This window comes from Misgurnus anguillicaudatus, chromosome 19 (genome assembly GCF_027580225.2).
Source record: "Misgurnus anguillicaudatus chromosome 19, ASM2758022v2, whole genome shotgun sequence".
Classification (NCBI taxonomy): domain Eukaryota; kingdom Metazoa; phylum Chordata; class Actinopteri; order Cypriniformes; family Cobitidae; genus Misgurnus; species Misgurnus anguillicaudatus.
In genome coordinates this window covers 20,756,942-20,782,796 of record NC_073355.2, presented here as the reverse complement: position 1 = coordinate 20,782,796, position 25,855 = coordinate 20,756,942, and the positions used below count along the sequence as shown (strand labels likewise).

At 37.6% G+C, this 25,855-nt stretch overlaps 1 protein-coding gene across 8 annotated transcripts; it reads right to left on the bottom strand.

Moving 5' to 3' along the window:
• Positions 1–25,651, bottom strand: svilc (supervillin c). 8 transcript variants are annotated; one of them, XM_073857096.1, is made up of 30 exons: positions 25,574–25,651; positions 18,151–18,645; positions 17,776–17,931; positions 15,965–16,135; positions 14,801–14,835; positions 13,878–13,939; positions 11,965–12,107; positions 11,624–11,858; positions 9,945–10,492; positions 9,743–9,830; positions 9,577–9,624; positions 9,300–9,368; positions 7,855–7,929; positions 7,384–7,592; positions 7,147–7,301; positions 6,962–7,069; positions 6,612–6,748; positions 6,187–6,334; positions 5,938–6,083; positions 4,456–4,625; positions 4,158–4,296; positions 3,740–4,040; positions 3,448–3,657; positions 3,102–3,306; positions 2,849–2,982; positions 2,447–2,602; positions 2,158–2,286; positions 1,937–2,049; positions 601–756; positions 1–497 (listed from the first exon to the last, which is right to left on the bottom strand). In XM_073857096.1, exons 2-30 carry the CDS (start codon positions 18,444–18,446, stop codon positions 414–416), a joined length of 4,626 nt encoding a protein of 1,541 aa, XP_073713197.1. In that variant the 5' UTR covers positions 18,447–18,645; positions 25,574–25,651; the 3' UTR covers positions 1–413. The 8 variants fall into 8 exon arrangements, with proteins under 8 accessions (XP_073713197.1, XP_073713199.1, XP_073713196.1 ...); XM_073857098.1 differs by having other exon boundaries at positions 7,150–7,301; XM_073857095.1 differs by having other exon boundaries at positions 2–497; positions 3,102–3,309; positions 7,150–7,301.
• Positions 25,652–25,855: the final 204 nt, after the last annotated feature.

Sequence of the window (25,855 nt, the reverse complement as noted above, 5' to 3'; positions counted from 1 at the left end):
AAAATAAGCATTACTAAATTCAGCTGAAAGTTAAGGAAATCACCCACGCCTCATATTCACATGTGCTGCTTGTGTTTAAAGAGGAGACTGATGGCAGACAGGAGAGATAAAGAACGAGTGAGAGCAGAAACAGCTGCACTGAAGGATGGAGGAGGGGAAGAAAGAAATCACAAAGAAAACATGGCAGCTATTTATCAAAGTAATAGTAAAGAGTAAACAGTTCAGTCTACTGTAGCTGTAAGCACAGAGCTTTGGCCAAAAATGAGTGCTGGACGTTATATAAACAGGCTGAAAGAAAACTCACTCACTGTGTAACACACTCACAATTACACTGTACTGTACATGGGATTGTCATCATTTTACAAGAACATTTTGTTTCTGTTGACATCAGATCACAGCGCTTTTCCATCAGATCAAAGTCCTTTGCTTTTCTTGAGGTTCATTTTTTGTTCATCTGATAGGCAGTTGTATTCATTCCACGTCATTCCCAAAGCAACCTGTTAAATAAACAGAGCAGTGACTTAAACCTTTCCAAGATGAATATAAGAAAACTATGGATATATAAGTGATAATAGACATGGTTGTGAATGTGTTGTTAACCTTGAAATCATTTTGAGACAGGTAGTGCTCCAGGTGTAGTGGATCCACTCCTTCAGGTAAGGGTCTCTTTAACAGATCCTCCAGGGGAAACTGGGTCCTATTGAGGGCAGCTAGGGCATCCTGCACCAGGGTCAGCTTTTTACGCACCATGCAGTCCTGAAATACAACACAAATATTTAAGCATACACTATTTGCATGCATAGTAGTTGAAGTCATAGATATGTATAAAGGCTAGATGTGTTACGGCAGAGTCTCTAATGTCATCACCTGGCGGCCATCTTACCTCAGACAGCTCGCTCACTCGTATCATTGAGTTTAATGGTGCAGGTACTTTTAAATGACAATAACTTGCTCAATTTTCTACCGATTTTCAAACGGTTGTGTTTTTTTTACAAATGTTATTAACGTGGCTATAATTCTGGATGCTTTAACATGTTTCATGAATTTATTTTTAGTATAAGTATGCAGTGTCATAGTTTGACGTTTATAACAAACCAAACCGCTTGAAAATCTGTAAAAAATTAAGCAAGTTATAGTCGTTTAAAAGTACCTGCATCATTAAAACTCAATGCTACGAGTGAGCGAGCGTCATGTGGTAAGATGGCCACCAAAATGCAGATGTTCCACTTAATTGGCCAGCAGCGCGGGCGAGATATCTAGCCTTTATACATATCTATGGTTGAAGTAACCAAGTTTCAATGTAAATTTGAGATTAGAAGCATCAAAGTTTGATTTTAAAGGTCACTTTAATTTAAATCTTTAGCATGACCTTATTTAGTAAATATTAACTCTTTCCCCGCCAGCGTTTTTAAAAAAAGTTGCCAGCCAGCGGCAGCATTTTCATGATTTTCACAAAAGTTTAATGCCTTCTAGAAAATGTTCTTCTTTAAATATATAAACAAACAATATATCAGATGAAAGAACAGACCCTCTGCTTTCAAAAAAAAAAAAAACGTTTCATCCTACCTTCATTAGTTCTCTTGTAATCACCTCTCAAACATGGGTAGGTTTCTTCAAAAACACCCAATTTTGAGCAAAAAGCAGAGATAATTCCATTTTTGTGAAGGACTTTTGATAGAGATCAGATGCAGAGCGATCTTTAAAACATACACAGAGTTCTCTCTCTCTCTCACACGAGAGGCACTACTTCCGGGTCGTATAAGTTGCGGACCTGGTGGATAATAGCGGTATTGCGGAAAGCCGGAAAATCTCGTCATTGGCGGGGAAAGAGTTAAAGGTATCAAGGATATATTGTCACAGTATGTTCTTTACATTATGTGGAATGATTTTATTTAGAAATGACTCACAGACTGAGTCACATTTCAAGTTCTCTGACCTGCACTTCCTTTGTCGGTCTCATCTCCCATGAAGGAAATATATTAGTGAATGTGAGAGGCTCCGCCCCTTCATCTATTAGGTACGCCATTGGAGGCCGTCTGGGATTTCTCTCTAAACACCAAAAAAATCACTTACTGTACAAAACATACACACTTAATAGACAATGCAGTCCCAGGACGAATAGAACGTTTTTTCTGTGTTTCTCTGTGACACTCTCACCTTTGCAGTATTGCAAGGCAGTTTCCATGGCACACTTCTTCTCTTTGTCCCAATGGGGGCGCTGTGAGGCTCCGGGTTCACTATTTTGCCATAAATACACCTCCAGAAAGTTATCCAGCAGAAACAGAGCTGTGAGAGGTGTTGCAACACCACAGAAGTTTTAGGAAATGCATATTTAATTTATATTTAAGCATCTACAAAGTTATGCATACAGTATCTACATTTTGCATGTCACATGTGAAATTGTTCCCTTTGTGTGTTTTGGTGTTGTGTTAACTTGTGAACTCACCTGGATGTGGCACATCATATAACTTGTCCTGGAGGAAGGGCATTGCTGTAATGACACCATTCACATGTGAGGGGCTTATTAGCTCCACCCCTTTGAACGTTCCTGAGTGGGCACTTAGGTGAAAAAGGCGGGGGGTAAAGTTAAATTTACCAGGATCTAAATGGAAAACAAGACATAGGACATGTTTGTTATTAAGTTGGTTATTATAAGGGTAGCAGACACCAAAAAACACACAAGGCATTGTTGTTTCAAATATAGACAAACCCCCCAACCATTGGGTTAAAAAAATAACATAGATAAAAGTTATATTTTACCCAACGGTTTGATTTGCCAACAATTGACCCATGTTTACTGCCTCATAGAGAGAAATCAAGTTTTGAAAAATCTGTAACAAGTGTACACCTTGTAACATGCAGTCATATGACTTCCTGTCCTGTGGTCCAATCGCATTCCAGAATTCTGCTGGCTCTTTTCCTTCCTCCACTTCCTGGACATTTACAAAGCCGCCCGTTCTCACACCTAACTCAGGTGGGCACCTATTCATTACATCAATCATATTAAGACATCACATCTGCATATCTATAAACATTCATCATCCATCATGTTTTATGTAAATTGTTCTCATTGCACAAACAAAATTTTTTGTGATTCTTACGTTTCTTTGAGGCGTTGGACGGTCTGCTTGGCCACCTGACGGGCTTTGCTGTGGGCTTTACAGCCATGCCAAAGGTAAATCGCCCCCTCCTGGCTGTTCAGCATGATCAGAGAACCACGAGACCTGAGGCTGGAGCACAAGGGTTCGACCTCCAACAGATTGCCCTCCACTGGCACATCACCTCTTACACAGAACAGACGCCAGCCTCCTGAAACACATTTTGACAGATGCAAAATTTAAAGATATGCATGTCAATAGTTCTTCATAGTTTTCAAGAGAAATCCCAAAATAAATGTAAACTTGTTTTTAATGGAAAGCAAAAGAGTAGATATCACAAACAACAGACCTACATCCCTGTTGCCATGTTGTCTGTAAACGACCATTCCTCCCTGAAACAGCTGCAGAAAACAGGGTGGCTCCTCCCCTTCTGTTACAAACACCTGAGGACTACACTGTTTGGTCAGCACTGATGACAGTTCCCGCCCACTGATATCTGAGTGCCGCCCCTTCCAGATGAAAAGCACAGATTTTTCTTGGTCTTCGGCGATATGATCCACTGTAATCAAAGCATTTCCATTGAAAAGCCAACGAAACACTTAAAAAAATCATAACTTTTTTTAAAACATATTTACACTCACCCACAGCTGCGAGGCTGTACGTCCAACATATAGCATACGTGTTGTTTTCATGAAACTGTCCAAAACTCTCCGGGTCCACCTCACGCTCTTCACCATCTAAAATAAGCCATATTTTTATCGCTATGGTACGTAACTCTGCCTGTTGACCATTGGCTAGCGTGACAAGGTCCCGCCCCCTTCGTACATCCACCCCATCCAGAACGATCTGTGACAGCTCTGAGAAACCGGCTCCACCAAAGAGAGCTTTGGCATCACATGACCACTGCTCAACAAGCATTGGTTGGGATTCAAGAAAGGGGGTCTACAAAACGAACAGAAAACAGTGGAAAAGGAAAAATATAAGAATGTGATAAAATTACAAAAGTACAAAAAGAGCTATAATTTACCAAACACTTTAGAGAAGTCTGGAGTTTCTCACCTGAACTTCCTCTTGAATGGAAGGTGTAAAGTTATTCTTATTCGGCCTTATCTGTTCAAACTTCTCTTTGAACAGTACCGTCTCATTTTGGTCAAACACACGTCCAAATATTGCCCAGTCCGGCCTGCCAGTGCCTTGCCTAAACACATGCACAAACCTTTAACATTACAAATTTTTCGAAGACACACAATAGCATAAGCAATGCACGATTTCATTCATGCACAATTTATTTTTTGATATGTTAGTTTGTACATAGAGGTAATCGTTTCCTATCTAATATATGAACATTTGAGCCTACATCAGGTTATTTCCACCAGAGGGATCCAGAGGATTGATCCTGCAGGTACTGTAGTCGTAAGCTCCGTCCCAGACCTGCTGAGCGAGCTGCAGCGCCAGTTTCCTCTCGCTCGGCCCAACGTCTTTACCATGCCACAGATAAAGTTCACTGCCGAAGTCAAACAACAAAGTCTGAAAACAACAAAGCAGTTTATCAGTGTACAGTTTGTCATATCCTAATGTGGTAGATGACAGGAACATTCAAACAAGGCCAGTGGGGTTACTGAGGGCTATCATGGGATGGGCAAAACAGTACTACAACCATGCAACACTTGTTCAGTTCAGTTCATTTAAACATGTTAACCGAAGCTATAATTAAGAGCTGCAGGGATGACGTACGGTCAATGGGTTATGTAAATGGGGTTTTGGTTAAACGCCTTAGATAAGATATGTGGTTAACACAAGCTCAAGATATTTATGCATTTTATTCTATGACATAAAACACCCCAGAAATACCTCAACTTGTGAATTTTTACGTCTCTTGAAAGAAGTAGTTACTAACAAGTTGCTACATGTTATAACATTCATTGTCAATGAGTTATCAACATCATGCATGAAATAAGGAATTTGTATTGTTTATTTTAATTAAGTCAGATAGAGTTGTCAGACGATTGGTAGTAAAAACGTTGAAATCAAGTGACCTTGGTGTAGTTTGTTAATGGCCTGATGTTAGTTTTTTATTTCTGGTGATTCTATTTATTATGCAAAATGCACTTTTACAAAGTGTTATAAATATGTGTTGGCAGTGTGTGAACACAACAACCCTACAATAAATAAACGAATAAAGATTCTTATTTTTAATCCCCATTAAACCAAAACAGTCCCATTAGACGTGCTGTTTTGATTCTCTAAATGTGTTTGTTAGCACGTTGTAGCACTAATGTGGCTAAAGATACTATTTTCTCAGACTGTATTCACAGGAATCAGATCTATTTTTAACCAAAAGCGCTCACTGACTGTTGTTAAAGGATTGAGGAGCTGTAGTTCATTTGCATTTAAAGGTACACTACACACATGAAAACAGCGCTTATTTGCTCCCACCCAAATAGGTGCATTTTGGACATGCTATCACAGAAACATGGGCCTAATGTGTACACATTTAAGTTGTGTTCATTTGTGAAGATTATCATGATGGATAAAACGTGTACCATAACATTTTGCTGATCACAGAGCTTTATTACAGTAAGATAATCTAAATCACATTTTGTGGAGGGAACGTGTGAAAAGCTACACTAACTTACAGGTTGGCCTACAAAAACATGTCATCCCTGCAGCTCTCTACTGTATATAATGCACATTAACAACCAAAACAATACACAGCTCACCATGTATACTAACAAATCAGTCCTTTATAATTACAAAACTTACTTTAAAAACATGGACACTGTACTGCAAAGTGTGACAAAGCTTTCAACAACAATACTGTATGGATTGAGATAACTACCTGAGAGGAGTCCAATAGAGAGAGGTGTGGTATAGAGGCCCAGGCCTGCTCATGAGGTATAAGTCTGTCTCCCTGCAGTTTATAAATACAGTTTGACTCTGATATGGCTTTTTCATAGTGTTCATCATCATCAGCACCATCAGGACCTGCACAGAAATTCATCGTAAGGTTGTACTTCAACAGTGTATATGATGATGATGATGATGATGATGGGAAAGATTGTGGCCTGGGGGCTCTGTCTTCTCTTGCCTTTATATTGGGTCTGTCCACCGAGAAGTTTCCAGAACTCTTCTGCATGCACACTGTCTGTATTTACACCTTCATCCAGGTGAATGATACCTGTCGCTTGGCAACCCAAATCCCTCTGGGACACAACCCAAGAGGCCGTTTCAGATGCCTGCAACAGAAACCAAAACCATCACTATCGGACAAAAAAACAATAAAAATTCAGATTAGCTTTCACACGGCTAGTCCTCCTGGAGTCACATACACACAATAAAATATCATTTGTGTTTCAAATATTAAAACAAGTACCAAAGAAAATCTTTAACTTCAGTAAATGAAACCATTATATAAAGCAATGAATAGACCTGACTGCATGGCTTTTTATATACAGTATAAGACACTTTTCCTGGTTCAAACAGAAATCACACCATCTCCGAATCGGACATTACCTTCTCTCTCTCAATGGTGTTGCAGAATTTTCCAGTCCAGAGAAAACAATGTGAAGGTGTGACCAGCAGAAAACAGTCGCCACTGTTAAGAGATCGTGACACGGGTTCCACCAAACGCACCTGCACGTGCCTCCATCCTTAAAGCACAGACACACATACGGTATATAAATCACATTTACTTACTTTTAACCATGAAACATACACTTGGGTTATTCTCAATATTGGTAAATCTGAAAATCGTGTTTAATTCTTTTCCCCATGTCAACTTTCATACAAATTGTTATGCTAGATTACAGAGCAAATCACAAAAAAGAAGCATTTTCTCTGTACATGAATAAAAACATGAATACCTTTAACCTGTATAAGCATGAGATTGTTGTATGGCACTGTAGGTCTGCTCACTTTTCCACAGGAAGTGACCTCATCAGGTGTGGTGCCGTTTGAATTCTTCATAGTTTCTGGGAAAAGTAATAAAATGTAAGTCTACTCTACTATATTTTCTTTTAATATTTCATTGGAGATTTGACTGACTGACCACCATTATTCTCCGTTTGCCGGTCATCCTCAGGCTGCATGAAATCCTGTTGGATATCTTCCCGAGCTGCAAGAGCGCGTAATGGATTCCTCGAACCCTGGGTCCTGCGGGACGGCCGCACTGAACGTCTGTGTTCAGTGACAGCTGAACTCAAACTAAAAGCACACACAGACAACATCAAATGTATATAGAATTGCACATATAAACTAAAAAAGTCATAAATGTAGTCACACACACATTTGAGTGTTTGTTTGATAGAAAGAGCTGGTTTCGGGCTCTGTGTCTCCTCCACTGGTCTGACATGCTGGCAGTGAAGAGGGTTCAGAGGTCATGATCTCTTTAGTCATATCAGAGCTACACTGCAGGCTTTCTCTGAACTCATGTGGGAAAATGGTTTGTGTCTCTGTAAGGTCATGTTTGGGAGAGTCTTCTTCCTCACAGCTTGCCTGAAATAAAAAGATAAACAAAACTTGGTCTACATTTGATACATGTTGCAGGAGTGCTGATGTTCAGTATAACAACACAGACATTTACACTCATTCTGTGTTTGCAGATTCGTTTGTGAATGTAAAGTGGAATCAGTTTTATGATTTTGCTTTTTCTTAAAATCAATTGTATGTTGGCAAAGCTGACATGCATGGTTTAATGCTTTGGCTTCTTTTGAAAATTTGGGAAATTATGTTTTTCTAAATTGTAGGTTAAGGATACCTTGACTCTCCCCGTAGCTTGTGGTTGGGATTGAGAGGGAGATAAAACCTCTTGGGCTTCATAAGAAAGACTCCTCTAAAGAAAGCAAAGAGAGTATAAGAGAAAGTAACAGACTGTGTAAATGTGTTATGAATATTAATTAAAAAAAATGCTTTTACTCAAACAAATCATAATCTAGTTCAGTGGTTCTCAAACTGGGGGCCCCAGTTTTATGAGATTTTATAAAATACATTAATTTTTCATGAATTCTGTGTAATTAAACCAAAAAAATATAAGGCTACTAACCAACAGCAATACTTTGAATCATTTTATATGTTTTTTTTATAAAAATGTTACATTATAGCACAAATTTGTCTTTGGGGGGGGCCGCGAAGAAATGCACTGTACACAAGGGGGGGCCGCACGCTGAAAAAGTTTGAGAACCACTGATCTAGTATTGGTTATAAATAAATAAAGCCATGTCACACACCCAAAAATATTAAATGTGTGTGGTACTATGGAAGGTAATTTAAGCCAATTTTAAATTAATTAATTAGATGATTAAATTTTAAATTAATTAATTAATTAAATGATAAAATAAAAAATAAAATCGCAAAATATGTCCCAAAACTGAAAATTAAATGCTAAAATAAAAATTAAAACAAATTAAACTATTTCATTTTCGGGAAAAAAAACTATACATTTTAATTTTGTCACTATTATTGTTTGGGCATGAATAAAAAGCCTTTTAAAAAAATTATTTACAGAAATCTATTTTCAAGTTTCCCTTGTAATTTTAAAATTGCCAGTCTTGCCTTGAGATTGTATTGAAAATGAAATGTCAAATCATCAATTGCATTTTATTCTTCAATTCTATCAACTTGAAAATGAAATAATTTAATATTTTCATTTTCATTTTATCATTTATTTATTTATTTATTTAAATTTGGGTCATATTTTGCAATTTTATGTTTTATTTTATCATTTAATTAATTAATTAATTTAAAATTGGTTGAAATTACCTTCCATATATGTTCAACTACTGTCTCTTAAAAAACAGCTTAAAGCATTAAAGGGATATTAAAGGGATAGTCCACCTAAAAATAAAAATTCTGTCATCATTTACTCATTCTCATGTTGTTACAAACCTGTATACATTTCACAAACACAAAGAAAGATATTTTGAGCAATGTTTGTAACCAAAACTTTTTTGAGCACCATTGCCTTCCATAGTATTTTTCTTTCCTACTATGGAAGTCAATGATGCTCATGTTTCCTGCTTGATTACAAATATCTTCCTTTGTAAATAGCAAAACAAATACATTTTTACAGCTTTGTTACAAATTAAAGGTGAGTAAAAAATGTTTTTTTTTTTCATTTTGGGGTGAACTATCCCTTTAACAGACGCATTTAGTCTGATAATAAATAATAAATGCATGATGTGGACTGAACATTGAAATGCTCACCTCATTGAAACACATCACATATTGAGGTGTGGAGTTACAGCGAGAGTATACAGAAGAGAAAACAGGCTCCTGAAGAGAGAATAAAAGAGGAAAGGACAAGCTGGTGAACATATAAAATGAACGCAGTGACACTGTAAATATTATGTGGTCTATACTAGACTTTTTTAAACTCTATATATGGACTTATAAAATATCTTTTTAACATAAAAAACAATGTGTAACTGAGTAACCTGTGTGAAACCCACACAAACCTATATTACACAAACAAGCCACTTACCCAGCATTGAGTTTGTAGTGTAGACTCAACTGTACTGACAGCCTCATCCTACAAGGGGGCAGTGTAGAGAAAAGAGGAAAAGTAACATAAGGGTCATATGGGATGGAAACAATATGAGACTGAGAAAAAAACTATTGCTTTAATTTTCTTCAAAACATATGCACACCTGTGGTTCAGTGTTTACAGTCATATTGCACTTTGCCCCATCACCTTGCATCTCCTCTTCTTCCTTCGTTTCTCTTGAGTCTGTCAGCCTGTGACAAAGATTTTTCACTTGTTATTTTATCATTCTTACAAAACATAACCAGGTGGTTGACTAACAAATCACTACTAAAGCAATCAAACTAAAGCAAGAAAAAACATAGAACCTGTCACTAATCGGTGATGCACCACTATGCTCCGTGATCTGGGTATGGACCGGCATCTCCTCTGATAGAGACAGACGTTCCTTAGGCTTTGGTGCAGATCTTCGTGTTCTGACAGAGGAACCATTAGGGTCCTTTCTTGCCCTCTGTCTCCAGGGAGCAGCAGAGAGCAGAGAAACAGATGGATTCACTGGTGACACGCTGGTACGCTTCTCCTCATTCATCTCTCTCCTCTCTCCCCCATTCTGCCCCTGACCATCTCCATTTAGGTCGTCTCTGTCTCTAGTTTCTCTCCTCCATACCGCTCCCTCTGATGAGCTCTTTTTCAGAATGCCTTTGATCTGAGTGCCTCGCTGCAATGCATTATGGGAGCTACCATCGTCTGTAGGCTTCTGACTGGGTGCACTAGTAAGTTCACAGGAGGATACTTGCTCCTGTGAAGAGTTTAGACGCACTTCACTGGGCTTCAGATTGATGGATAGAGACTGCTGTCGGTCAGACAGATGAGGCGTGAGATGAAGATGAGGAAGCTGAATGGGCCCCTTCTGAAGCTACAGTGTGAGAAAGAGTTAACGTATTAACATCTCTGAAAGAGCCAAATAATAGCTACACATAAGAAAAATAATAAATGAATTCTCTCTTTATATTTTCTCAATTATTTCTACAAGATATCAATAAGTTTAAAGGATTAGTCCAATTTCTTAAAAACAAAAATCCAGATAATTTACTCACCACCATGTCATCCAAAATGTTGATGTCTTTCTTTGTTCAGTCGAGAAGAAATTGTTTTTTGAACTTTCCAGGAATTGTCTCAGTTTAATGGACTTTAATGGACCCCAATACTTAACAGTTTTAATGCAGTTTCAAATTGCAGTTTCAAAGGAATCTAAACGATTTCAAACGAGGCATAAGGGTCTTATCTAGCGAAACGATTGTCATTTTTGGCAATAAAGATAAAAATATGCACTTTTGGGCCACAACTTCTCGTATTCCTCCGATTGTGTGACGCGCCAGCGTGACCTCACGTAATACGTCATCACATCAAGAGGTCACGGATGACGTATGCGAAACTACACCTCAGTTTTTACAAGTGTGGAGAAAGAGGACCATTCCGACTTTGTTGTATGTCAAATGATACTGATTAAGGTCTTTGTGTCAGTTTATTGTTTAAAATGGTCCGCAAATGTGTGTTTCATATATGTAACATGTGACCTTTCAACGTCATTAAGCAATTACGTGAGGTCGCGCTGGCACGTCACGCAGTTGGAGGAAGACGAGAAGTTGTGGATTAAAGGTGCATATTTTTTTTTCTTATCAAAATTGACAATCGTTTCACTAGATAAGACCCTTATGCCTTATTTGGGATCATTTAGAGTCCTTTGAAACTGCAATTTTAAACTCCATTAAAATGTTGGGGTCCATTAAAGTCCATTAAAATGAGAAAAATCCTGTAATGTTTTCCTCAAAAAACATAATTTCTTCTCGACTGAACAAAGAAAGACATCAACATTTTGGATGACATGGTGGTGAGTAAATTATCTGCATTTTTTTAAGAAAATTGACTAATCCTTCAAAGTCTTTTTATAAAATCTCCTGTATCTTAGATATTTCTTCTGTTAAAAGATCCGAGAATCTTACATATGTGGCGCATCTGTTTGTACATGCATACTGAATACACCTACCAAATTGACCTCATCTATAGTGATGGGCTGTGTGCGGTAACGTGCTCCTTTCTGTCTCCGTCTCTCATTGGGCTCTTGAGGGCCGCTATCTCCTATTGGATTCCCCGTAGCACTCAGTATGGGCTGAGACAGTTTGTTGAAAAGAGCCAGTTTCTCACTCATAGACAGTTTACAGCTGGCATCATCTTCCACCTCAGGCTCGGTCTGCAGAGGCTGGGACTCACCTGACTGAGGACTGGAGGTGGATAGAAGTTAAGTCAGATAACATGACACTGTAATTTTTGGGTAAACTATTTTTACTAAATGACTGCAGTCTTTTATTAAATGAATGGCCCACCCACCTCGCTGCTATCGTTGTTTCCTCAAAGGTGATTGGCTGAGTTAGTGCCCGGGTATCATTGCCACGGCGAACTCTGCGCTCATGGAAACTGGAGCGGGGTTTGAGGAAGGACGAGGCATCAGGTGAAGCTGTCTTCTCCAACTCCTAAATAAACAGAAAGTATTAAATAACAAAATTAAAAGTAGCAACCAATAGCGTCCATTAGGCATTTCAACAAAAAGTGTATTTGTTTTTGATAAAACTGTGTTGTTTTTGAAATTGTCCAATTGTCAGTCAATGGGATAAACAATAACGACATTATTTTTACAACATTCTTTGCACATTTTCCAAGGCCTCCCAAATTGTTCAGAGTGCACCGTGTTTTTAACATTAAAGAATATGGGGTTTAATCACTTTTTTGCCCCACTTTTTCTGCCAAAACAGTCTGAATGCTAATATTAATGCTATCTCTGGTTAAATGGGTCATCGGGTATATGAATTAAACAGCACCTGTCCAGGGCAGCCTGGGTAAGGAAGTCATAGTAACAAATGAAACACTGTGGGTCATGTTGTAACCAAACACTCTGGGTGTCTTATTACTAACTACAACCCAATAACAGACAAACCAAAGAAGCAGACAAGAAGAGAGATGTTGTAATCAAATAATTACATAAAGCACATTTAAATCATGCCTCAATGCATGTTCACACATGTGACCCTGGACCACAAAACCAGTCATAAGGGTCAATCTTTTAAATTGAAAGTATCTGAAAGTTAAGCTTTTCATTGACGTATTGTTTGTTAGGATATATGACCATATTTGGCTGAGATACAACGATTTGAAAATCTGGAATCTGAGGGTGCAAAAAAATAAAAATATTGAGAAAATCAACTTTAAAGTTGTATAAAAGAAAGTCCTTAGCAACTGCATCCACTAACAAAAATGTGATTTTTTTGGCATAAATAATAATTTTGACCCATACAATGTATTTTTGGCTATTGCTACAATTTTCAATCTTCAATTTCATGAGGGTTTCCTTTGAGGAAACAACATTATAATGGGAAAATTATGACAGAATATACATTTTGGGTGAAATATCCCTTTAATGAAGATTCCCTTAATCTAAAAGTGCCATAAAGGTAGTTTATACGGTAATGACAGACTGATCTCACGCCGATCACATTGTATTAATTTATTTGTGTCTATGGCACAAAATTCTGCTTTTTCGTGCCACGAATGTCTTTTTCGTGACACTTGCACGAATTTCTAAAAATAGTTTTTCCTGTCCGTGGCACAACTTTCTTTTTCGTTTCATTTTATCTATTGTTTTCTCGTTGTTTCCTATTTTCTTACCATTTTAGTTTGGGGTTGGGGTTAGAATCACTTTCTGTTACATTTTTAGACATCCAAACCCCAACTCTAACCCCAACTCCAAGTGAGAACAGCGGAAGAAAAACATGTAGAAATCAATACATAAAAGTACATCCAAATCTAACCCCAACCCCAAGCAACAATGATTTAAAAATAGGGGAAAAAATCAATACATAAACAAGACATAAAATGACACGAAAAAGAAAGTCGTGCCACGGACACGAAAAACTGTTTATAGAGATTTGTGCAAGTGTCACGAAAAAGACATTTGTGCTCAAGGCACGAAAAAAGCTGAATTTCGTGCCTTAGACACAAATAAATGTATAAAATTTTGCGTGACTATAACAAGACTTTCCCTGAGATCATGTTGGTAATGGTTATAGATACTGTATACAGCATATTGTTATATTTTATTTTTAAGTCCTCATTGGGGTTTGTATATATTCGAGCGTGTAGAAAGAGCTTTTTGAGGGTCTTTTCCATCCCATCAATGGCAATAAGCTTTTATCTGGTCGGGCTGCAGCAGTTGCTAAATAGATATTGCGGGGTCTTCTTTCACCTACTTTAAACAGAGACATCTTGGCAGCTACACTCATCTTGGCTCTGTCATCCGTCTTTACATCCACTGCAAAAAATTCAGGAAGCACAAACTTAAACAGAGAAAAGCTCAACACGTAAAGATGCTTTAGAGCCAATGAATAAATATAAAGAAATACATATTGCATCAACTGTGATGTGACAAAATATGAACTGTGTGCAAAGCTGATTTTTGCTGATTTACAATACGCACTTACACACATACACGTCCACACATGTAAACACACGTTTTATTCACCTTAGATCATAATGAAGTTTTATGTGTGAGATCACTAAATGACTAACAGGCATATCTCTCTCACACACACACTCACAAACCCATCGCTCTGTATTTGGCCAAATGCACAAATAGCCTGGCAGATATATTCTTCACCTGGTGTACTGCACTCAGATGGCAGATTTATAACTGACCTTAAACAAGCATACACACACACACACACATCATGGTGAGGCCTTTCTATTGGTTTTATACTGAGCTAAATATATTGTTTATCTAAACCTCACAAAAACATCTGTGCAATAGCTACAGTGTGTAGATTTATAGCTGCATCTAGTGGTGACATTGTGAATTGCAGTCTCCTTCTGAAAGTTACACAATGCACCTTTTAAAGGCGGGGTGCGTGATTTTTGAAAAACACTCAGGAAAAGGGAGTCGGGCCGACTACCAAAACACACTTGTAGCCAATCAGCAGTAAGGGGCGTGTCTACTAACCGACATTCGTAGCCTGGGTTGCGTATGTGTGGGGCGGGTCTATCAAAAGAAGGTCTAGATTCTATTGGGGTAGGGGCATGTTTGTTTAGGTGATTTCAAATGTCAACATTGGCTTTCAAACATCATGCACCCGTTTTTAAATTACAATGAAGATAACTTTTTAGATTGAGCACTTACTTTGTGAGTCGTCCTGATTTTCATTGTCCGTTACTCTGTAAAATAAAGTTAATGAAAGTGTCAGAGATTAAAGTAAACAGTCAGCTCCACACACGCTCTTAGTGGATCCCAACATGAAAGACATGAAGGTTAAGAAAAGTTGCGGGTACTTCAGGCCAAATCTGCTTTAACAAGCCTCTCCTGCACTACAGGTATTGTGACAGACACTTAAACAAATCTGTGCAAGTTACAAGCATTACATAATGTCAACTCTTAAAACAATATGAATGCTTAAACACACCCTGTTTGATAAGCAAATGAAATACACTATGCTGAGCTCAGCTGACTCAAAACCAGCAATGGGCCATTTCATGAGCTATCTGTAACATTAGATCATGTTATAAATCATATATTTTATTAATATTGGATTTCCTATTATATTTTACTTTACAATACATTAGGAAATGTATTACTTCAATAACGAGATGACCAATAATATGCAAACATCCCCTTAATTTTTTTATTTAAGTTATTTACAGTTTCAGTGAAGATGCGTTATATAAAACATCAACACTAAACACTAAATGTGGTTGAAAAAGGAATGCAGCTTTTTTATGCAAGTTGTAACTTAGGCAGTAATACATTTTGCTGAAATTTTAGGGCAAGTTTTCTATATTAGTTGGTTGATTTTATAGTAAAGAATGAGAAATGTATGGACATTACTTGACTGGCCAGCACAAAGCCCAGGCCATAACTCAACTGCATATTTTTTGGATAATTCTGAATAGCAACTGTGTGCCAGGCCCAATTGCCAGGATAAGCATTCTTCACTAAAGTTCATATGACTAAATGCGGAAAAATGATAGCGATGTTTAAACATCAAATGTAAAACCATCCCAGAAATTTTGGTTACAGCAGCAAAGGAAGGACAGACTCCTTATTTAAGTTGATGGTTATTAAACAAGTACATATAGTATATTGCTTCAGTGTCGACACATATTTGGCTATGTAGTGTAGTAGATAAGAATAAATGAGCAAGTCTAAATGATTTTTGTCACTAATGTAAAATAGGTCAATGGCAAATACATCATATCATCCCAACAAAGTCAGTGTGTTGTTATTAAGCAACAATACAGTAACTCCCATAAGCAGATGTCACATAGCAGGCCTGAGTGGAGATCATACCCGCAGCTGTCATGTTTCTCACATGCTGTAATGGGTTGAGTACGAAAGCGTTCGCTAGTTTTGCGACTCCCCACGGGATCTCCTGGCAAGTAGCGACGGGTACGACGGCGACCTCCTTCTCCGACTGGTTGAACCGCAAGATCAAGAGTCAAGGCAACCACATCACCATCACTATGATAAGAGATGGACGGTAACAGATGGAGGAGAAGAAGAATGTGTGAGTAAGAGAGAGAGAAAGGGAAGGAAAGAAAGAATAAAAGAATGACACAAAGGAAAATATTAGAAAAGAAGTCTGCAGTAAATATCAGCCAGCATTTATCACACTTTACTGTCACTACACTGTCAGACAGTGGCGGCCGATGACTTCTTTTTTCGAGGGCGCGCGATGCAAAGCTTGTCACAACATTTATGTAGCCCGTCATGTTTGTGGTTCGTAATTTCAAAACATGTGTTCGGAGCGTCGAGTAATCCTATGCGCATCACATGTCTTGTCAAAACAAGTACCTGCTGAAGATGCGTATAAAGAGTTTATGATAAAAAAGACACTCGCGTTTGCCAGATTGCAGCAGGCACTTTTTTTTGACAAAACACGTGATGCGCATGGTTCACATGACACAACAAACACACACCTTGAAAACACGAGCAACACACATGACACTCTGAACACATATTTGGATTTGCGCCCCTCGGAAGAGCAGTCACGAGCCACCACTGCTGTCAGATAAAATGACTAAAATATCACTGGGGTGGTACTCTCTTAAAAAGTACAGCTTTGTACCTAAAGAGTTCATAGTAGTACCTCAGAGGTACATATTGGTTCCAAAACGATCATATTAGTATTATAAAGACAGAAAGATATACTGTACATATAAGAGTACTGCCCCATTGAGAGCTGGGATACATATTTTGACCATTTTTTTTTTTTTTTTGTAAAAAAACAGTGTATATGTGCATATGTCTGTGAAAACCCAGGTAAAGTAATTTTTTTGGGTATTACTGTTTTATAAAACATTCACATAATGTAAAGAACATTCAGTGAAAATATAACCTTGATCTTTAATATTGACTAAGACTATGTCAAAGATTGAAATTAATGTAAAAATCAATAATTGAAATTAAACTTTGACATTAAACTATAATTATGAGACTTTAGCCTGGATTTCACAGACAAGGTCACATATGTCCAACAAAACCTCTGCAAGATAGCATCTGAATACAGGCAAATAATGTGAATGGAAGCATTTACATTAAACTGAATGAGCTTTGGAATATTTGAATTATGAAATATATATATATATAAATATATATATATATATATATATATATATATATATATATATATATATATATATATATATATATATATATATATATATATATATATATATATATATATATATATTACTTTACAAGGTTTGATTTGTTAACATTAGTAAAGGCGAAATAAGTGTCCTTTGAATTATTTGAAAATAATGCACACTCCTCTTCATGTCATGCCGCATTACCAACTTGGGTTTGCATTATTTTCAAATATTTCAAAAATAACTAATCCGTTGTCAATTGTTCCTTACATAATGTAATCTAATGTAATACTATATTAATTCAATAATATAATGACTTCCTGTTTACTGCTATATGAAACAGGCTTTTTACAATTCTGCATCCAGATCCTGGTTTCTAGTTTGCACCCACATATTAAAAAGCCAAGCCAGGCAAAGCACACCATAGCAAAGTAGAAATAAGCTGTGAATTAACGTAATATTGTGGCTGTGGTAACAGCAAATGATGTATAAACACACACACGTCCCTACACTCTGTCAGGTGGCGCTGGTTTGGAGGTTTGCTGTAGCAGGTTGTTCTTCAGCTGGCCTACTGATACATGAGTGTGTAACTGGGGTTTGTCAGGGGTCGAGAGCCCATGGGAGTCTGGAGGGTTTTTCCCACCTGACAAGCCAAACAAACATTCCCTGGAGGAAATAAAGAGAGTGTGCGAGGCAGGAAAGATTCAGATGTATGTGGATGATCGAAGCTTGAATCTCTGATTGTCATATATTGTGCATAACTCTTTTAACACAGTACTAATGTCATGTTATGACCACTGGCTTTCACAATGAAGGAAAATAAACGATTACAAATGACATGAGAGAAAAGAAACTGACATTTAATATCATCTTATGAAATCTCACCTGGTCTGGTGGGCGTTCTCTACACTGTTGGTACACCCATTGGAGATTTTGGTAGAATTTGTCCTTTCTTCTAGTGGTATTGTGCCATTCGTGGCCGTTCCTCCATTTATTCCTTCTGAAAGTGATTTATCTGCACAGGTAGCATCACGGACGCCCCGTCCTTCCCTCTCTCTTCTTGACCACTTCGATGGAAGCTCCTCTTCCTGGTTGCCATAGCGTTCAGCCAGTTCCCGCCTTCTCTCCGCCTTGTACCGAGCTATCCGTTCAGCTCTGGACTCCTGGGCTAAATTTTCCATGTTGTCCTTGCTGGATATCTGTTGTGCTTTAAGTAGAGAGAATAACTCCTGATGTATGATCAAGATGATGTCAACACCTCGATTTGAAAACAAGGTGAAGTCACAATCGAAAAAAGTGTGATTACTCAGACGCTCAGATTACGGCAGGTTCATCTAACGGTTTGCATATGATCCTGATTACTACCTTAAGGAAAAGGCACTGTTGAAAAAGCAAATGAAAGGTTGGTTAGGACAGCCAACTTCAACATTCATCAGTTCAATAAACAGAGGTGTCACCTAAGTCTACAGATGCACAAAAAACGATTAGTTGTATTAAAGAGCACCCATTATGCCAACTTTTACAAGATGTAATATCTTTCTCAGGTGTGCCCAGAATGTGTCTGATGTCCTGAGTTTTCGTCTGGTTTCAGCTCAAAATACCCCAAAGATCATTTGAATAGCATGTCCAAAATGCCTATATTTAGGTGGGAGCAAAAATGGGGTCTGTCTGTACCTTTAAATGCAAATGAGCTACAGCTCCTCACTTCTTTGCCAAAGGAGACAGTGAGCGCTTTCATATAAAATAGATCTGATTCCAGCGTGAATACAGTCTGAGAAAATAGCATCTCACTATTAAGATATGGTAGACAGCCTTTAACTGGCAAAGGATGAAAACTATGATAATGCAGGCCTGTCAGTCAGTGGTCATGGGCGGGGCTTTATCAGTGTGACATCACATTAACAATAGAATCAACACAGCATGTCTAATGAGAAACAGAAGTTGTGTTCACACAGTGGCAGCACATTTTTATGTCCAAACACCTGGTAAAAGTGGATTTTGCATAATATGTGCCCTTTAACTATGACATAGGCAAGGCTGGTAAACTCTAAAAAACTATTATTAGATTACATAAATAATGCCTTTTAGATAACTGAGTCAAATCATTAGACAAATGAATACATTCCTTAGGATCCAAACAGGGATGAATTCCATGTTTTCCATATTTAAAGACTGTTACATGAGTAGTTAAACGATTAAGTATGGTGGCACAAAATAAAGCGTGGCGGATAAAAATAAGAACTATATTGTATGGCGGAAGAGCACTTAGTTTGCAGCCCTTCGACCTTGGGGGTGCAGTAACACCATCACTCCTGACTCCTCCCCCTCTCGCCCAAACCTCCGTCAATATTACTGCACCGGAGGTCAAAGTGCTGCAAACTAAAGTCCAATTTATAGTCGTGTGTAAGGTCTACACCGAAGCTACACCGTAGGTTATCTGTAGCCTCTGCATAGCCTGACATGCACCTCGCCAAATTTTTAACAGCGCGTTAGTTCTACGCGAACCACAAGCACTGTGATTGGTCCACTAGAACCCCTCCTGTCAGGTGAAAAAACTGCGTCATAGGTATTTCCGTTTGCGACGGTGAGAACAAAGATGGGCCAAGTTTAATTTAGTTGAAACTGCAACAAAGTTGCTGTTTATTCACTTCCATCACTGCTGGTCTTCTCAAAACTTACACAACAAGCTGCTGTTTCTTTGTCATGTGTGGGTTAAACTAGCCAAGTTGCTTCTTCATTGACGGTCGCGCTGCTATTGTGGTTACATGCGGAGATACTGCCTACCAGCGGTCTGCATGTGCTTTTGTAGGACCTACGCACAACTATAATGAGCCCTTAAGTGCTCTTCCGCCATACAATATAGTTCTCATTTTGTTTCCGCTTAAAAAATCGCCACATTTTATTTTGTGCCACCATACTTACTCGTGTAACTACTCATGTAACAGTCTTTAAATAGGGAGAGCATGGAAGTGTTTGGTGGCTTCTGGGTTAATCCCTGTTTGGATCCTAGGGAATGAATGGGGCTAGGCTAAATGCTAACACATTCACGACGCGCTTTACAAAGATTAAGTGCACCCATTAAAAAAGATAGGTATGTATTAATTCGTATAAGTTGAGGTAAGAACATAGTAAAATATTGAAAAACAGTGGTGTTTTCCTTTAAAAAACCTGCACAATAAGCACCTCTAGCCTGCCACATATCTCTTCCCCTGTCCTGTCCGTCTCTGTGTGCTGGATGACATGGTGTGTTCTGCATTTGGGAAACTCCCCTCGAACTGATACACTACACCTCTGAGGTAAAGTCTAACTCAGCAGTATCTAAGTGCAAGTCATTTAATAGATACAGCGATCCATCAACACCCAACACAGATGTAGTTTAGTATATTTCAGTATCAGCAAGTTTAACAGTAAAGCTTACAAAGACTCTTAGAAACATTTAAAAAAGAAATCAAATCTTTTCATTGCTTTCATCACCATAACACACCCAATGACATGGTATCAGTATTTTAATGTGTCTTTAAATGCATCAAATATCGGTTCAATTATTTGTATGGTATACATTATAGTATGTATAAATTGTAAATGGACAAATGAATCATAAACAAATATAAGTAATCCCAGGTTGATGAATAAGTGAAGCTAATGAGTCTGATCTGAAGACAAAGGCAGTCCTGTTAGTTACATTCAGCTGAAGACATCTGATATTCCCCAGACAGGACAAGTCAGAACAAGTTCTACTCGAAATGATCATCATACGTGAGTCTAAAGATGTGGTCACCCATGGCTACGATCTCACCTGACCAGCATAACACACAAACACCGCTTTACTCATACATAAATAATGACATTATCATCTTATCAGCCAGGTAACATAGACTTGTGGTTGATGGCATGTGGTTGATGGGCGACTACTGAGACCTCTCCAACCCATGTGTCTGCTTGTGTGTGTGTGTGTGTGAGGGGGGGTCAGTATTAAGACAGACAATGGTAATGAATTGTTATTGAAAAAAAGTTTATACCACGTGGCTGTTGAATGCTTTATTCTGATTGGTTGAGAAATGTTCCACGGGTGTTGATTATTTTTCTGTAAAATGCACACTCAATGTCTTAAAATAACCACTAGAGCAACGTCTGTGGTAACCGTGGTATAAGAGGAATGATTGACCCCAGTCCTTTAAATTATATATAATTGGCGTCATGCCACATTACCACGCATTATTTTGGAATAATCCAATGGCCCATCATCAATTATTCCATATGTAAAGCACTTTGAATTACATAAAATGTGCTATATTATTAAATTTGCCTTGACTTGCAATCGCCAATGCAGTTCTGTTCCTTAAATGAAGTTTATTTAACTAAGTTCGGGAGGAGCATGGTCATGTGATCCAACCAATCAGCACGAAGAGGTGCCTATAAATAGCAGTCCCTCACCTCTGTCCCATGACAGTTTTTGCAGCATCCCTCCTCCACCCCATCATCACCTCACTCTCATCTAGTTTAATTTATCCCAGTTAAAGAGGGGGGAGTACTCTGGGTTTGGGCTAAAATTATGAGCTCGGAGCCCTCTCCTCGGACAGCATGCCAAATATGCTTTATCTCATATCGATAACATGTTAATGCAAACTCGTGAATTTAAGTTTTTCCTAGTAAAATGACACTTAGATGTAAATTGCATTTGTGTTATTTGTTTGCTTTCTCGGTCAACCAATAATTATGACATGTGTATAACAACATGCTTCTTGTGTCCTCCTCTTAAACCAAATGGCTTAAAGGAGCATTTCACCCGTAGAAACATTAATCTTTATTGAAAGTGCGTCATGTTTGTAGTCGAAATGTAAGATACATTTCGAATTTGGTGCTATTTGACCGAGAAAAGGGGTGTTTGTAGTCTCAACCCCTCAACAAAGATATTGGACTTCCTGCTTTCAATGATGCAAAATTATGATTTTTACATCATTGAAAGAAGGAAGTGCAACACTGAAATCTGTATTTCTCCTGTCTCAGCGGCAACTGAGGAAATTATGCACGACCATTCAAAAACATGACTGGGGTTCTTACTATACAAAGCTTAATGCAAATGGATGAAGTGTCCCTTTAAAAACATACAAAAAAATGGCAAAAGTTTAGAGGGTTTGGTATAGGGGTAGGATTAACTGATGTCTATGTGAACCACAAATATGTGTGCGCGCACGTGTGTGTGTGTGTGTGTGTGTAAAGGGCAGAGGTCTCCAGCATGGTGCCCGCGCAGAAAAATGGGCTACCTGCACATTCCATTAATGGTTTACATATGTTAACATTTTAAATAATAATAAAACTACAACAATAAAATCAACAAGTAAAACAAAAAAGTTTTGAGTAGACTATATCAAAAAGTAGCCCTCCAGATTGTTTTATCCATTGTGGTAGCCCTTGTCCACAAAAAGGTTGGAGACCCCAGGTTTAGGGGTTCCTCTGCTACTAAATAAAAACTGTAAGCATCAGCATTCTGCCAGATCCTCTCACAACTGAAACACAATAGAGACACATCACAACAACAGAGCAGAGATCCAGCAGTACTGTACTAGATAGAAGAGCACAACTTTACTCAGCCAAAGTACTATGCAAGGTATTTCACAAGCCTATAGCAGATTTCAAGCTTCTAAATGTAAAAACTTCATGTAGTAATGTACATAAATTGACAAAATTTGTTATATAAACAAAAGATTGTTAGAAAAACTAGTGTCTAATTTAATATAAGACCTGTTATCACATGACCTGAGAGACTGTTTACAGTAAAGAGCAAGTAGGAAATTCAGTTTCAAAGAAATCACTGTAAACAAACGGAAAATCGACCAAAAATCGACTGTCAAATAAACTGAATTAGAGGTAATAATACAGATCAACTTAAAAGGATTTCAACTTCCAAATGCCAAAACAGCATCTGACACTGTGCAGCCAAAGACAGTTACACTATAGCAGAAAACAGACTATGACTGAACACAAGAGACACAGTGAGAGAGGAAGTTTAATAATGTGGGCAGAAGAGGTGGTGGCTCGTTGATGTTTGGGATCAGATGGACTCATCAGTCCTTAATCCAGTAATTCTATCCGATGTGGCAATGTGCTGTGAACGGACGTACACAGACATGCACGCACATACAGATACAAAACATTTTTCACTATTCAACAGTAACTAAAGAGATGTTCTAAACACTTCACACATTAGATTAATCGCACTTAAGATTGACAACGGCATGCGTGCCATCTTTTAGGGCTAATTTACACCATCACAGCTCCATTAGATCTCATTATATGATAATACTGTTTGAGTGCAAAGATGCGTTTTATAATGCATAATTTAATCAAACAAATTATTGATTTCAAAGTGTGCCTGTGCTCATACTAACATGGATAACAAAGCACACCTGTTGAAAACAACTGGTGACCTGCATTCAGTTCAGTCATCTGTGGCACACAGCTTCAGATTCCCAAAACATAGCACCTCATACGCTTATTAAGTGACAACGTCCGGCACACACAATGATGTGTGTTCTTTATAAATCTTCATATTTTTATACAGTATATCTATTCTGAGTGTCTTTATATTTCAGTCTGTATTAAACTTCCGACCTAGAGATGTCTTTTTATATTTTGTGCTGCTATTTTCGCATCACAAAGGATTCATACAAGTTCAATTCAAGTTTAGCCCCCATACTAGGCTGTGAACAGGTAATGCAATGTCAAGATTATATTTAACTCCATCATGGCAGAAATGATAATAGCCTTAAGTCATTTGCTAAGGAATACAACTACAAAACTACTAAACTACTAAAGTGTTAATCGGCACCAGTGTAAACAAGCATAACCAACAAACAATAAATAAATGGCAGTTACTGACAGAAATGGCATAGCTTTTGACCTTGGTTATACTCACACGTACACACAGGTCACACAAGCTCCTCATCACCCTCACACATGAACAGAGACACACTTATAAACATGTGGCATGGCAAGACACTAAAATTAGAGCTAATTTTTACTGGCAATTAGCTGGAACAATACAATAATAATGAAAAACATAACACTATGACATCATTCACTTTATAAAAATGGAAAACTCTGATATACTTAACTATTTACATAATCCCATAGTATAACACATAACATTGGATTATGATAAAACATGCATTATACTGGCTTTAAATACATAACTATAAAGTATGCAAGTAATCTGTACACTGTAAAAAATTTGCTGTAATTTTGCAGCTTGTTGCCAGTAACTTACTGTAGAAGATAAAGTCTGAAAATGTTTCATGTTCATTTAACTTTTAACAAAATGTTGCCAGTAAATAACATAAATGTAAAATCTACAGTAAGTTACTGGCAGCTAGTTGCCAGTAATACCCATTAATACTGTAATTTCTACAGACATTTTTTACAGTGTATCTATAAAGGCATTATGACTGTTTTGCTTTTGTAATGCTTATAGTGCTACAAAACATACTTGGTAACACTCTACAATAAGTATAATAATTAGTTTATAAAAAATAATTCGTTTATGCATTAGCTAACATTATGAACTATCAGTGAACACTGCTTCTACAGCATTTATGTGTTAATTTTAGCATTTACTAATACATTTATAAAATCAAGCATTGTAACTGTTAACATTATGAACATGAATTATTGCATTGACATTAACTAGCATTAACAAGAATAAATGCATGTTAGAAAACTATATTGTTCATGTTAGTTAATGCGTTTAACTATGTTTGTGTTGTTTAATATTACACCCTTATTGTAAAGTGTTACCAAAAAAACTTTAAACCCTTTAAAATGTATGATATTGCTTTGCTGTTATTGTTGACAGAAACATGTCTAAAGTAGACGGCACGTGCTCAAATGCTTATGAACATTGAAGTGACAATACAAAATGGTGAATAATTTAAATGTACAGTCGCATACAAAGGAAAATCCAAAATAAAAGATGTTATATCTTTGGAAAAGTGAGAGAAAGGGTTTAAGGTGTACAGGTACGAGTTTGCGATGCTGAAAATAGGTGCAACCAAAGTTGCAAATATCAAATTGCACTCGTTTTACCAGGCGCGTTAATGTCTCCGCAACCAAATGAAACCTCAAATACATCCAGCGCTCATTTATGACAAAAGAAATCGACTATTGCAGTATGACCCGTCAAACTAACTTTGTGACATGAACTCAAAGTTTTGTCGTTTAGATTAGAAACTAAAAGTCGAAGTGTTATTATAAAAGTGATAAATGTAAGAGCAGAAATCAACGAAACACAGAAAGTAATGACGGTACTTACTCGCTGCGCGGGTGGATCAGCTGTGCGCTCGGATCAAGATCTGACTGACAGGTGTATACACACACACACACACACACACATATACACACAGACCAATGAGAGGGTGTCAAAAGCCCTTTTAGGGTGTATGTGTGTGTCAGTCAAAGAAAGAGAGAGGGGAGGGGGACGGATAAAAATACCTAGTTGACTAGATCAGGGCCAGGGGGTCTACATTGCAACTCACTATTTCAAGGGACTACATGCATGCCCTATTATTTAAAGGCTGAATCAAGTACTTAAACT